This window comes from Scatophagus argus, chromosome 24, assembly GCF_020382885.2.
Source record: "Scatophagus argus isolate fScaArg1 chromosome 24, fScaArg1.pri, whole genome shotgun sequence".
Lineage (NCBI taxonomy): Eukaryota > Metazoa > Chordata > Actinopteri > Scatophagidae > Scatophagus > Scatophagus argus.
In genome coordinates, this window is record NC_058516.1 from 13,024,479 (window position 1) to 13,039,011 (window position 14,533).

The 14,533-nt window shown below is 43.0% G+C and overlaps 1 protein-coding gene across 1 annotated transcript; it reads right to left on the reverse strand.

The window, feature by feature from the left end:
* Positions 1–9,415: 9,415 nt before the first annotated feature.
* Positions 9,416–13,479, reverse strand: LOC124055785 (serine/threonine-protein kinase pim-2-like). Its single transcript, XM_046382907.1, has 7 exons — positions 12,692–13,479; positions 12,127–12,282; positions 11,614–11,708; positions 11,444–11,488; positions 11,099–11,317; positions 10,313–10,493; positions 9,416–10,200 (listed from the first exon to the last, which is right to left on the reverse strand). The coding sequence occupies exons 1-7, from the start codon at positions 12,867–12,869 to the stop codon at positions 9,677–9,679; spliced, it is 1,398 nt and encodes a 465-aa protein (XP_046238863.1). The 5' UTR covers positions 12,870–13,479; the 3' UTR covers positions 9,416–9,676.
* Positions 13,480–14,533: the final 1,054 nt, after the last annotated feature.

A 14,533-nucleotide genomic window follows, 5' to 3' on the forward strand; every position in this document is an offset into this window, starting at 1 on the left:
TGAAGTTAAATTAAACATGGGTAAGTTTCATGAGTTTGTGGAGGAGTTTAAAGCTTTACACATCACGTTTGCTGAAATGTTGGAGGAGGGAGCGAGAAAGGAAGACGATGAAAACTGGTATCAACCTAAACTAAAGCAGATTGCGGCCTTCGTCGATGACGTAAATAAATGGATTTCAGTCATCGAAAGCCCCACTTCAGGTGACTTAATACAGGTTACCGCTGCTGACGCCCATACAAAGTATCCACTGGAAATGTTTGAAGCTGCAAAGATCAGACCTGTTGATTCTGACTCGCAATCTGTTAAATCCCGTTCCAGTACATCATCTAGCGCCTCGTCTATGACGCTGCGCATTCGCGCAGAAGCAGAGAGAGCTGCTTTAATGACCAAAATTTCAAAGTTGCAGGAAAAACACGCCATTGTAGAGCAGGAAGAAATGCTAAGAAAGAGAAAGGAAGCTTTGGAACTGCAGTCTGAAATTGAAGCCACAACTGCAAGGATTAATTACCTAAAAGAGGCTGAAGCAAATGCAACTGATCCTGATCACTTTGTTCCTGTCATGACCCAGCACCTGTACTATGTGCAGAAGCAACCAATTTCACAGCTGATGCATCAACAGCTGCACATGTACAGCTTGATATAAAACCCGAAAGTTCACTCCCTGAAATTGCTCCTGTTGTCAAGACCAAGGCAGGTGTTCAAGTTCAGTTCCCCTTTACTATAAATTCAGATCAATATCAGCCCCCAGCGCCCAGTGTGCAACCCAGGGCCAGTAGTGATATCCAACCACAACTGCTACAGGCCTCAAACCCCCCTGGCACTCTCCATGCTATGCCCACTGTACCTCAATTGCATAGTCCTATTCCTCAGTACGTCTCTTCCCATTCAGCCCAACCTGCTCAGCCCACTGTGCCTCACTCAGAAACCCCCTTTACCCCCCGCTCAGCACAAGAAACAGATATAATAAATATCCTGGAAAATCAAAATGAATTGACACGGATTCTTATGAAACAGCAACTTTTGGCCACTTTACCACAAGGAAGCATTCCAGTCTTTGATGGGCAAGTCCTGGAGTACAAATCATTCATTCACTCATTTGAGAACCTGATTGAAGCTAAGACTGATAACAATAGGGACTGCTTGCAGTTTCTTATTCAATACACTACAGGCCAGGCACAAAGACTAGTTAGGAGCTGTGAATACATGTCAGCAGACAGAGGTTATCACAAAGCAAAGAAGTTGCTAAAGGAAAACTTTGGAAATGAATACAAAATCTCTTGTGCCTATTTGGAAAAGGTCCTGTCCTGGTCTCAAATAAAATCTGGTAACTCTAAAATGCTGCAAGATTTCGCCCTGTTTCTTAGGAGCTGTTGCAACGCCATGGAAGAAATGGAGTACATAGAGGAGCTGGACACAATATCCAATATGAGAAGCATTGTCCTTAAGTTGCCGTACAAACTCAGGGAGAAATGGCGCAACAAGGCTTTTGAGCTACAAGAACAGCAGAATCACAGGGTGAGAATTTTGGATCTTGTCTGTTTTATTGAAAAGCAAGCTCGTATAGCAGCTGATCCAATCTTTGGTGATCTTTATGACCAGTCAGCTACTAAGGCAAAGGCTAGATCATCTGACAAGTCACAAGTCTCCAAATCATTTGGAAGTAATTTTGCCATAGCTATTACTCCAAAGGAAACAAAACCAGAACCCTCTTGTCCCCTCTGTAGTTCAAAACACTCGTTGGACCTGTGCAAAGACTTCTCTAGAAAAACACACAGAGACAAGCTCAGCTTTTTAAAGAACAAAGGCATATGCTTTGGATGTCTATCTGTAGGCCACATTAGCAGAGATTGTAAATTGCGCCTCATCTGTAAAGTGTGCAAGCAAGCTCATCCAAGTGCTCTACACATACAGGCTAAAGACAGTGCAGGCAAAGACACAGAAAGACCTTCTGGTGTTATAAGCAGCACATCAGCAGGGTTATGTGGTCATATAGGGGCCGGAGACCAGCAGAGTGTGCTGTCCATTGTCCCAGTTAAGGTTAAGGCTACAAAGGGCAGCCAGATCTTGCAGGTGTATGCTCTCCTGGATCCGGGTTCCACTGCCACCTTCTGCTCTGAGGAGCTTATGTCCCGGCTCAAACTGAAAGGTAAAAGAACACACATTCTTCTCCGTACTATGAATTTGGAAAAGTCTGTTCCATCTTATGTTTTACCTGGAATTGAAGTTTCAGCACTGGACAGCGACAACTTTTTCCCTCTTCTGAATGAATGTCTTCACTCAAAAGGAAATGCCAGTCAGTACAAACGACATTCCCAAGCAAAGTGACTTAACGCAATGGGCGTATCTAAGACAGGTCCAAATTCCCAGCATCAATGCAAAGGTGGAGCTGTTGATTGGCACAAACGCTCCAACGTTATTGGAACCGTGGGAGGTTGTTAATAAGGCGAGGGAGAAGTATCATCAAAAGGTATGGAGTTCTGTTCACATGCATGTCCTGCAGAGCAGTTCATTTAGAAGTCGCTTTCTCTTTGGATACTGACTCATGCATTCATGCTTTGAGGAGATTTATTTGTAGGAGGGGCCAAGTTAAGCACATCAGATCTGACAATGGAACAAACCTGGTGGGTGCCCAAGCAGAGCTTAAGAGGGCTCTGATGTCACTGAATGAAAAAAAAATCCAGGATGCCCTGCTTCCAGATGGAGTTGAATGGAGTTTCAACACACCAGCTGCATCACACCACGGTGGAGTATGGGAAAGACTAATAAGATCTGCCCGTCAGGTGCTGAACTCCATTCTTCATCAACAATCCATCGATGATGAAGGTCTTCAAACCCTGTTCTGCGAGGTGGAGGCAATCTTAAATAACCGCCCTCTCTCTACAGTGTCTTCAGACCCACATGACCTAGAGCTTTTGACCCCAAACCACATCCTCCTGCTAAAAACCAAACCCATCCTACCCCCTGGTACCTTCCTGAGATCTGACCTTTATGCCAGGCGCCGCTGGAAACAGGTTCAATACATGGCCGATCTCTTCTGGCACCGGTGGGCCAAGGAATACCTCCAACTACTTCAGGAAAGGCAGAAATGGACTGCAGTAAGAAAGAACATAAATGTGGGAGACATTGTCCTGGTGGTTGACCCCACTGCTCCTCGGGGATCCTGGCCATTAGGAAGAGTGCTGGAGACCAAGCCAGATGCAAGGGGCCTGGTGCGATCAGTGAAGATCCAGACAAAGACTTCAGTCCTTGAGAGGCCCATCACTAAACTGTGCCGAATTCTAGACACTGAAGAGTGACTGTTTCTGGCCACACATAAGGAATGTAACGTATACATTCTTTTCATATTCATGCATTATTTTTTATCTTGAAAAATTTTCAGTATTTATTTCCCAGTAATTGTTTATTATACGGCTCCCTTTTGTATATTTGGATAATGAATTCTATAGAGAATAATTAGGGGCCGGTGTGTAGGAGCCGCATTTAGTGTTTATTTCTATTTGCTTATATTTTTCTTTTTTCCTTTGAGAATGTGCGCCCCCTGCAGGAAGCATGGGTGTAAACTTATAAATTGGAGCGTATGCAGCACAATGGAGGAGAAGGCAGACCAGCTGACACTCATTTTTGACCTCGGCCAGTCTCAGCCCTGCCGCAGATCAAGCAGAAGCCCTGCTTGGTGCAGTTAATTATTATTATTATTTTTATTTATTTATTTGAAACAAAAACAAGTCAACTGCATCACTCTCCCTGGGTTCATTTATTTTTTGTTCTTTTCTGGGAAGGCTGTGAGTCTTAAACACCAACTGCTCTCTCCATACTTGTTTTGCTAGATCTCAGTGCTGCTTTCAACACTGTAGATCACAGCATTTTATTACACAGATTAGAACATGAGACTAGGATCACAGGGACTGCGCTATGCTGGTTCAAATCATATTTAACAGATAGATTTCACTTTGCTCAAGTTAATAATGTTTCCTCTTCATATATAAGGGTTAGCCTCGGTGTTCCACAAGGTTCAGTGCTTGGGCCGATCCTGTTCACCTTATACATGCTCCCTCTAGGAAATATTATTCAGAAATATGGCATAAACTTTCATTGTTATGCTGATGACACTCAGCTGTACTTAGCCTTAAAGCCTGAAGAAACAGAGCCGTTAGCCAGACTCCAGGCATGTCTTAAGGACATAAAGGACTGGGTGACCTCCAATTTTTTATTATTAAACTCAGACAAAACTGAGATCATTATTCTAGGCCCCAAACACCTTAGAAATAGAATAGCTGATAATATTCTCTCTCTGGACGGCATTACTTTGGCCTCCAGTACGACTGCAAGGAACCTCGGCGTTATCTTTGATCAAGACGTGTCATTTATTCATCACATTAAACAGACCTCTAAGACCGCCTTCTTTCACCTCCGTAATATCGCTAAGATTAGGAGCGTCCTCTCTCAGAGTGATGCTGAAAAACTTGTTCATGCTTTTGTTACTTCTAGGCTGGACTACTGCAACTCACTATTGTCAGGATGTCCAAATTATTCTATTAATAACCTGCAGCTGATCCAAAATGCAGCAGCTAGAGTTTTAACAGGAATCAGTAAAAGGGATCATATCTCCCCCATCTTAGCTTCTATTCACTGGCTTCCGGTAAAATTCAGAATAGACTTTAAAATTCTCCTACTTACATATAAGGCCCTAAATGGACTCGCCCCATCATACCTGCAGGATCTAATAGTCCCATATATTCCCAATAGAACACTCAGATCACAGAGTGCAGGTTTACTTACAGTTCCCAGAATTTATAAAAGTAGAACGGGAGGACGAGCCTTTAGCTATCAGGCACCCCTGCTGTGGAACCAGTTGCCAATCTGGGTTCGACAGGCAGACACCACCTCCACTTTTAAGACTAAACTTAAAACCTTTCTGTTTAGTAAAGCATATAGTTAGCACCAAATAAAGTGTGTAGGGCTGGTAGGCATAGTTTCACCCACCTCATGATATATAGCCACAGGTAGAATAGGTCTGACTAACTGTTAATCTTTAAATCTCTATCATAGCTAAGCTGCTATAGGCCTATGCTGCCGGGGGACACAAACATGATCCACCAAGCAGTTTCCCCTCCTCCTTTTCCTCTTCTATCCTCTCCCCTCGTCAGATTAACATGCAGTTCATTATTTTATGTCACTAACTGTGTGTCCAGTGCTCCTCGTAGTCTTGTGTCTCTCCCTCCCTCTCTCTCTCTCTCTCTCTCTCTCTCTCTCTCTCTCTCTCTGTATCTTTCTGCAGGTATCTCTCCATCCAGATCTTCAAGTTGAACTGTAGTCGGCTCTATGACCAACCCAATGTGTATTGTTGACATCTGCCTGTCATTCCTCTATGTACCGACTATGGGCAGGGTGGTTCTCCCTACGGGCCGAAATCGAACTGATAGGATAGTGATTCTCAACATCACATAAAAAAGGAATACATGAGTGTTACAGCAGTTCATTATAATTTTCAATACTATAAATTTCCTATAACTTGTGAAATGTTAAAATCATATTGAGGTGGTAGCAAAAAGTGAAACTAAACAGTTGAGATTTTGTTTTGCTTATCTTTTTAGTAATGTCATTTCTCATGTTGCAAATTGCTTTCCTGCCTGTACAACATCCATTGCACGTCTGCCCACCCTGGGTGAGGGATCCCTCCTCTGTTGCTCACCCTGAGGTTTCTTCCATTTTTTCCTGTTAAAGGTTTTTCTGGGAGTTTTTCCTTAGTCGATGTGAGGGTCGAAGGGCAGAGGATGTTGCTGATGTTATGTTAAGCCCTTTGAGACAAACTGCTTATAAAAATGGGCTATACAAATAAAGTTGACTTGACTTGACTTGAACTGTCTGCTTTCTTCGAAGTGGTGAGAAAAAGGGACAGGGAAATCAAGCTACAGGAAAAGCTGTAACCCTTTATTTTTGCTGCTACACAGTTCAATGACCCAAAAATGTGTGAGGGTTCTGCTTGAGAATGTCCAGGCGTATTGAGGGATTGAGGAGTGTAAGTGTAGTGACCGTGTTTGGAAGTTGCAGAGGGGGGGGGAAGAAATGAGTTGGGGCTGCTGCACAAGGGAACCTCCTACCAGCCCAAAGTGCAGTAAGGTTGATTCAGCTGAGTCCTGGGAGAATCTTCAGGCTTATCCCATTGAACTCTCTGATTCCTAGCTCGCCATCAAAACCTGGCTAATTTGCAGTTTAACAACATTCAAGCTTCATACAAACGCTCTCGACGGCTTCGGTGGCCGGCTCCTCCAGCAACACACGACAAGTGTGCTTCTCTTGTACTTACCGGTCGCTAGTCACTTATGCCCACTCAATTGGCCACGCTAGGTCACATGACCGTAGCAACGTGATGACGTCAGCCGCAAAATGGATTCACGATATCAGAATAGAGTAGGAGGAAACTAATATGTGGGTTTTTTTCACCCGGGTTACACAAGTCTTTAGCAAAAGATCACACAGGGGAAAAAAAGCCAACAATAACTAGCTAGTTAGCCATAGGCACAATGAAAAAGAGAGAGACCAGAGGATGAACAATGCAAAGTGTTGTGCGTATACTCAATCCTAACTAGGTTAGTACCAGAAGGTAGACCGAACGATCTGGCAGAGAGCAGACTGCAGAGCCAGGGTATTTGTACAGCTGGAGATGATTAGTGGATGGATCTCAGGTGAGCAGGCAGATTGGCAGCAGGAGTTGATTGGCAGCAGGACTGATGAGCCACACCCAGAACACAGACACAGAGAGACACAAGCAAGGAACCACAAGAAACAAAGGGGAGGGAGAAAACAGCACACATGAGGGGGGAAGGAAAGGCACAGACCATAACATCTATGGCCTATTTACACACTGCGGTAGGAACCCCCAAAGCTTCACTCGCAAAAACAAGGCCTACATGGAGAATGGTCATTATAAAAAAAAGGTATACAAAAAATAGAACTAATCACAATAAATAAAGCATGTGGCATGTGCACAAACGCATCAGTATGGGTCAAGAACTTATCAGAAAGAATTCTCTCCCAGTCTGAGAAGGATGTCCTGGCGAAAGGCTTGAACTTGAAAAAGCTCTACCTGTGCCCTAACACAAATGTTGCAGAGTTTTCTGAAACATAGATTCAGCTCAAAATGATTGCCAGCGACAGAATATTAAGGATCATGCATGTTTATTTTTTGTACAAAAGCCATTCAGTTTTTTAATGTGCATCACTCTATACAACAGACTTCAAAGAGACCTTATTAAATGATGAATTGTGCATAGGGCAACACTGCCGACAGCTGTAGAAATGAGAGGCTAACACTGATAGAAAACTGATAGAAAACAACACTTTGTGTATATCTATTGCTGCCGGTCTCATTTTTTGAGTATGCCCAAGTTTGGCCAACCTGATTCAGAACGTTCTGTACCCACCCCTGTGGCACAGCCAGAGGGCCTTGTGTCAGAATCAGAATACCCTTAATTTTTTTCACTTTATTATGGCTTTTTTTTTTTTTTTAAATGTGCTTGTAGGATAGTAAAATGGTCAGTTCTTTCAGTAGGTCGGGGTTGGCTGAATAGTGCCACAACTCATTTTGCCCCTTCCTTTGCCCATATGTTGAATGTCTTAATTTTAAATTTGAAAACTTCAGGGTTTTTATTCTTCAGTTTTGCAGGTTTGTTTAATGTCTCGTATGCGGATCACTGTGTTTTCTTGTCTTTTTTTTTGTTTGTTTGTTTTGCATGCTGTCAATCTTATTTTTCATCAACATCCCTCCCCATTTCTTTTGCTTCATTACGTCACTTCCTGATGCAGGATCTTACAAACATGAAACTAATCTTTATTTTATGCCGCATATGCAAATTCCAGCAGCACGGGTCATGTGACAGGATTAACACAGAGGAGACACAGGGGATCCATTTTCTATACTGCTGATCCATCAGGGGTGACACACGAAAACAGACAATGCAGAGTAGGCAGTTAACGTAATGTGCATGTTTTTGGTATTGTGGGAGGAAGCCGGAGAACCCGCAGAAAACCCACACAGGCACAGGGAGAACATGCAAACTCCACATAGAAGGGCCCAGACCGGGATTCGAACCTGGAACCCTCTTACTATGAGGCGACAGTGCTAACCACTGCACCACTGTCCCGCCCTGTACACAAAAACGGTCATTTTTGCTTGCAAATATAGGCCTGCTTCCGTGATTTATTAATCATGGTTAACAAATTTTAATATTTATTTTATGTAATCAACAACAAATCGTTATACTTTGCTAGATCATAAAACAAATGTTTACATGCTTTCTTTAGCTTCCTTATTCACCTCATGGTGGTTTATAAACTGAAATAAACATTTTTTTTTGCAATGATATAAAGTCAGCTCCAAGAAAATGGGTCACTGGAATGAGCTGGAATTATTCCATCATTACTTATACTTGCTCCAAAATATTAAGGCACTCAAAACAACTGAGCTATTACAAAAGCAATTCATTTCTGAGTGAGGTTTTTTTCATGAGTCCAACTTTTTTTCCAAGCTGAAGTTATGTTACTTCTTTTATCAAGATATACTGTTAGGTTTTATAGTGAAACAGGTCAGGAAAAGGAGTAAATTACTTCCGTCTTGGAAGAGAACGCATATAAAAATGCTAAAACTTTCTTTTCATTCAGAGACCATATTTGTTAAAAAGTGAGCACCAGCAGAAAAATAGTCACAAATAACTATTAAAATTTGTAATTACTTAATGATTACTTAAAATCCCTACACAGCCTTTTTACTGCCCCGAAAAGCCTCTAATCACTTTTGCTTTTCAAGAATGAGTGACTGGGACCTTGCTGTGGAGGCATCATTAAATGAGAGTTGCTTTCCTTTGCAACAAGTCATTTTCTTTTGGTTGGATATTGCGACTTGTGCAAGACAGGGATTGGCAGAAACTCATCCAAGTCATGAGAGAAAGACACCTCAGGATTGAAGGTTCTCGGTTCTGTTCTGTTCTCGGCAGTGTCTGCATGTATTACCTTCAGCATTTTGCATGTAATGGTGCAGTGTGGTTGGCCCATGGATTTCTCTGATATATATGGACATTTTATAGAAGACCGAAATATACTGTACTTCATCAGACTGCTCACTTTCAACAGTTTCAGGGTGGTACCATTGGTATGCAGGGTCTGTGATAGCAATTTGGAAAAAAAAAGCTGTTTGTGTAAATAGGAAGAAAGTAAGTAAATATGATGCCACGGGTTTTAAAAAAAACATTTTAAAAACTTTTATTCATTATGCCAACATGAGTGAAGCATAAAGCAATGTAAAGTCATAAGCAGAGAGCACACTTCATCATTTTAGGTCTTGTCCATTCATTTAGACAAGCCTGTTTTATCTGATAGGATTATTGTTCTGCAATCAGTCTCAGAAACTGTAACAGTCTAAGTTGTTTCTTTTTTATTATTATTCTAGTTTAATATCACAAAATGACCAGTTGATAGATTAGTATCCATTTTTTTTCCTTATGATGTGATATGGCTTTCGCCATAAGCACAAATCATAAGCAGCTCCTGACCCGGCCCAAGCTCTCTAAGAAGACGAGGAAAAACTCCCCAAAACCTTGAGGCCAGATTAAAAATGGGAAGAAACCTCGGGAAAGGCAATTCAAAGAGAGATCCTCCTCTCCGCGGACGGCCGGGGGGCCTAAAGGAACTGCAGTTGGTCTAACCGGAGCACCCGGAGAAAACCTGTATAAGCATGGCGGACGGTCCTGGTGAAGAAAAACAAGAACAGAATTAGTTCTTGTATTGTGAATGTATTGTATTGGCATGAACTGTGAATGTAGTGTTGGTTTATCTGAGCCATGGGTGAAGCTGGAGCTCCTTCAGGGTAGGTCGCAGCATGTAGGATGTGTTTAAACACTTCTGTAAGAAATCCCGGCAATCTGGAGGGAAAGAAAGATGAGAAAGTTGGAGCTGACAGCCACAGTGATTCCTCAGGAGGTGAATGGAAATGAACAGCTCTGTGTTTGCATATGAGTACGTTTTTCTTACCTCTGGACAGCTCATCCCTGATTGGCAGCTCATGTCTGAGGAAACTTGTGGTATCAAATCGGACTGTTCTGTGGAGCAGCTCATATAAGACCACTCCCATCTGCCACACTGTGGTGGGGCCGGGCCTGTAGGTATAATGACTGTACCACTCCGGAGGGACGTGTTGGGGGGTACCTACAATACACACAAGTGATAATAATTGAGGATGAAAAGCGTCTTTCTTTAAACATTAAAGTCACAGGCAGGTAAATTAGTGAGAAGCAGAAGAAAAAGCCAGATGGCTTACCACAGAAGACACGGTAAACTGATGTTTTCTTGAAGAAACAGCTCAGTCCAAAGTCAATGACACGAACACGCGGCACATCTGAGCTGGTCTCAATCAGGATGTTTTCGGGTTTGATATCCCGATGAAAGGTGCGCTTATCCTCGAGTTCATTTGCTGCATCAACCAACTGTTTAAGTATGATCTGGAAGAGAGGGACACAAATAGAAAAGTGAGGGATCGGAGTGGGGAGACGGACTGTGAGGAGGTTCAACAGTTTGTGTCATGGCTGTGGGGTTTGGGTTAACTTTGGCTTAACTGCTGTGATTCAAAGCTGACAACAACAGCAGGACAAAACTTTTGATCAGCAACATTTCAAACCCACAGACACCCAAAAAATGTCCATCAGAGATGGTCATAATTTCAGTTTGTTTTGTCATCCAAACCAGATTGCTTCCAACCTGTCTGAGAGCCTACACAGGTTGCTTCTTACTCCATCAGAGACATGGAGCCTCCTACAACATAAAGCTGTAAGAACATGTAGGGCTTTGGTTTTAGGTTCTTCCTTGTGTTTCCACTGTGGAAAACCAGAATATTTTCCACAGACATGATGGAAAAGGTGACATGGTTTTAGATACCGAGACAAATGGGCAGCACAGTCCGCTGTGGCACAAAGAGGTGCTAATAAGAAACACAAGGAGAACCTGTGGCAATAGCTATATGTTACAGTATGTTACAGGTAAGTCATAAGTCATTAAGTTCTTGTTTGAAACACACACACACACACACATACACGCTCGAGCAGCTTACCTTTGCCTTGTCCTCCTGTAAGTGGCCTCTGTTTGTCCTGATGTAATTTAAAAGGTCCATACATGGCATTGGTCTTTCCAGCACCAGGATCAGCTCCTGGTCCAGATCATACCAGTCCAGGAGTGACACGGGTGCTGATTCCTCCATTAATCCAGTTCTTCCAGCTTGGAGTTTTAACATCACAGCCACCTCAGCTGAGAGTTCTTTCCCATTTCGTCTCTGAAACGTTGAAGCAAAAACAGTGTAAGAGAAGGAGAAGCTCCACAGGTTTAGAGAAAAGCGTGATTCATCAAACACACATTCACTGGGCTGAGTGCAGCATCCTGTTTGGTGTTGCTCACTTACCTCTTTGCACAACACTTTGTCTTTTGCTATGTGTTTGATGGCAACCTACAAGACACAAATGGCACTTTGGTTAGCACTTCCTGATCAGACTGTGTGTGTGCATATGAGTGAGTGTGTGCATGAGTGAATGTGTGTAAATGTATGTTTCACAATGTGTGTATCATACTCACAGGTAAATGATCTGCTTTGCGGTAGCCAGCAAACACACATCCACAGCCTCCTTCGCCGAGATGATTCTCCTGCTGGTATTTGGCCTCAAATTCAGCTAAACAGACAAACACATGTTTTGTTTAGTTACCAGGAGCATCAGTTACACATTAAAAAAGCTCTAAAATCAATCCTTTCTAGAGTGATTCTGAAAAAGATGGGCCGCTGTGTGGAACAAAGGAAACAAAATGTGACCACTTGCTCATCCTTTCTGGCATATACTCCACTGAAAACAGTTTGAAAACTATATATTTATGAGCAGTGACTTTTGTGCGTACATGTTTATAATGAATTTGATGCCAGGAGCACAGTTCAAACATGCTGCTATAGGGGCTACAAAAGGCTGGGGCAAAAACTCAAAACCACCTGTACATAACATAACATTACACTGTGTTTCCAAATCAGGGCATCAGTGTGACCATTAATGTGACTGTTTTGTGTTGCACATTAACACGAACGTGTTAATTACTACTTACCTCTTCGGGAATCTATCAAATCCGTCATGGTTGGCCGGCCCTTCCTTCTCTTCGCGCAGGGTTCTTCTTCATCAGCGGCAGCCTTCCTCTTTCCAGTCCTCTTGCTCACATCCTCCACTGTTGTACCGCACCTACTGGACTGTGTGCTGCTGCTCCCTTCAAATGACAAGAGAAAAAGAGGACCACCAGGTTAATGACCAGTCACTAATGGAGAAAATAAGTCCACCTTTGTCATTCAGTGACTTCCAAAATAACAAACTAATTTTCTTCTCTAGCATCTCTTAGTTAAGGAAATATTTCGTCATTTCGGGAAATACGCATCCCAACACATGCTTGAGCTGTTATTAGGTTAGCATAAAGACTCCTGAGGCAAAGGGAAAACAGTTCGCCTGCTCCCTTCCAAACTGAAAATAGCCACATCAAAACCCTCTAAAGCTGAGACATTAAAAATCATTTTTCACTCTGGTCTCATGGTCTTTCTCTGTGAATGTAGGTTTGGTTTTGTTTGTTCAGGTTTGACATTTAACTAATGATGTTGAACGCTAACTTCACATGATTCGCTTACCATTGCCAGTGTCCGCAGACGAGGCCGATCCTGATTCCTTCTCAGCCTGGTTGTAGTTCAGTCTTCTCCTCTTTGTCTTTGAGAGTCCATCTTCACCTTCTCTGACTTTTCTCTTCAAGTTCTTCTTGAGCGATTCCTTCTTAGTGTCGCTCAGGGGTTCAGAGTTGTTATTTGCCATGATGATATTACAGAAATTTCAAATCTGATAACTTCCAGTAACAAGTGAATGTGGATCCAACACGTGTGTGCGTGTGTGAGCTCTCTCAGCGATCAAAGGCACGTGTTCTAGCAAACAGAACCCGGAATGTGCTTTGATGATATGAACTGGCTGGTGTTCCAGAATATGCAAATTAGAGTGTACAGTAACTTGTATGAGAGATGTCAAGGTAAATTATCATTATTATTGTTTTCATATTTCTTTAGTTTTACCCCCCCAAAAAACGTAGCCAATGAGTTTCCATGAGTTTTAGGTCACTCACGAGAGGTGCAAAAACTCCAAGGTTTTCCATATCCAAAGTGTCATACATCATCTGAACTGTACTGAAGGGCCATCTGAGTAGAGTGGAGGTGGAGTCGTTCTTAACTGGCCAGTTAGCTAACGCCCAATAAACCACACATTCTTTGTGCAATTTTTGGGTTATGATAGTGAAAACGACTGATCTGTAAGGTCAATGATATCCTGTGGTGCCTTCTGTGATGCACAGAGACAAATAGACTGCAGCCAGATTGTGTTGTAACTGCTCTGTTAATCCTTCAGCGTTACTGAGACAGTTTCACTTTTTCTGAAAGCTGCACTGAATCAAGTTCGAAGTCATCATGTCTAAGTCGTTTTTTTCACTACTTGGTCACTGTATGTGAGGACGCAGAGCAGTGACATGCTTCTCTGTAGCACAGGTGCACCACAGGAAACAGTTTTGGCTCATTTTCTGTTCACTCTCTATACTTTGGGTACAACACTCCAACCTGCCACCAGGGTAACGGCCTCCACATCAACGTTGGTAAAACCAAGGAGCTGGTGGTGGAGTTCAGCAGACGCCAACACACCCCACCCGCACTGGTGAACATCCAAGGAACAGACATCGGGAGAGTCACCTCCTACAAGGGTGTTCACCTCAACAAAAAGAGCCAAAACAGACTCTTCCTTCTCAGGAGGCTGAGAGCCTTTGGAATACAGGGTCCACTCCTCACGAGCTTCTACGACTCTGTGGTGGCATCAGCCATTTTTTATGGTGTGGTCTGCTGAGCAGGCAGCATCTCTGCCCGGGACAAAAAAAGGGTGGACAAACTGGTGAGGAGGGCCAAAAGAAAGTTGTGTCGTATCTGCCAAGGCCCACAGCTTACAGAAAGGATGGACAGTGGAAAAGTGACAGAAGGTTGATTTTTATGATGAAGCATCCATTGAACTGCATCCCAGTCAAATACTGCAGAAGACCTGTTGGAACTCGCATGAACCCAAAATTCACCCACAAAAAAATCAAGTTTGGTGGAGGAAAAATCATGGTACGTCCAGTATGGGGGTGTCCTTTGGCCTTATCTCAGCGAGAGAACGCTGTTTTTGTAAATCTGACTGCAGTTCACTTCTAAACAAGTTTACAGACTGCTTTCTTCATCAGACATATGCAGGATTGAGAAAATAGCAAGTTCTTCAAGTCCCGGAGGTCTCATGTTGGGTTCTGGCCCAGCATTTGGGCAGACCCCCTGACTTATCGAGCCCCACCTGGGTGTTGAACTGGGGCCGCCCACCCGAGATTGCAGGTTGGGCCACTGCCCCACACCAGGGCTGAATCCCTGACTTTGTTTTTTCTTTATCTCATGCCTCTTTGGTTTTCCCCCCTCCAGCCA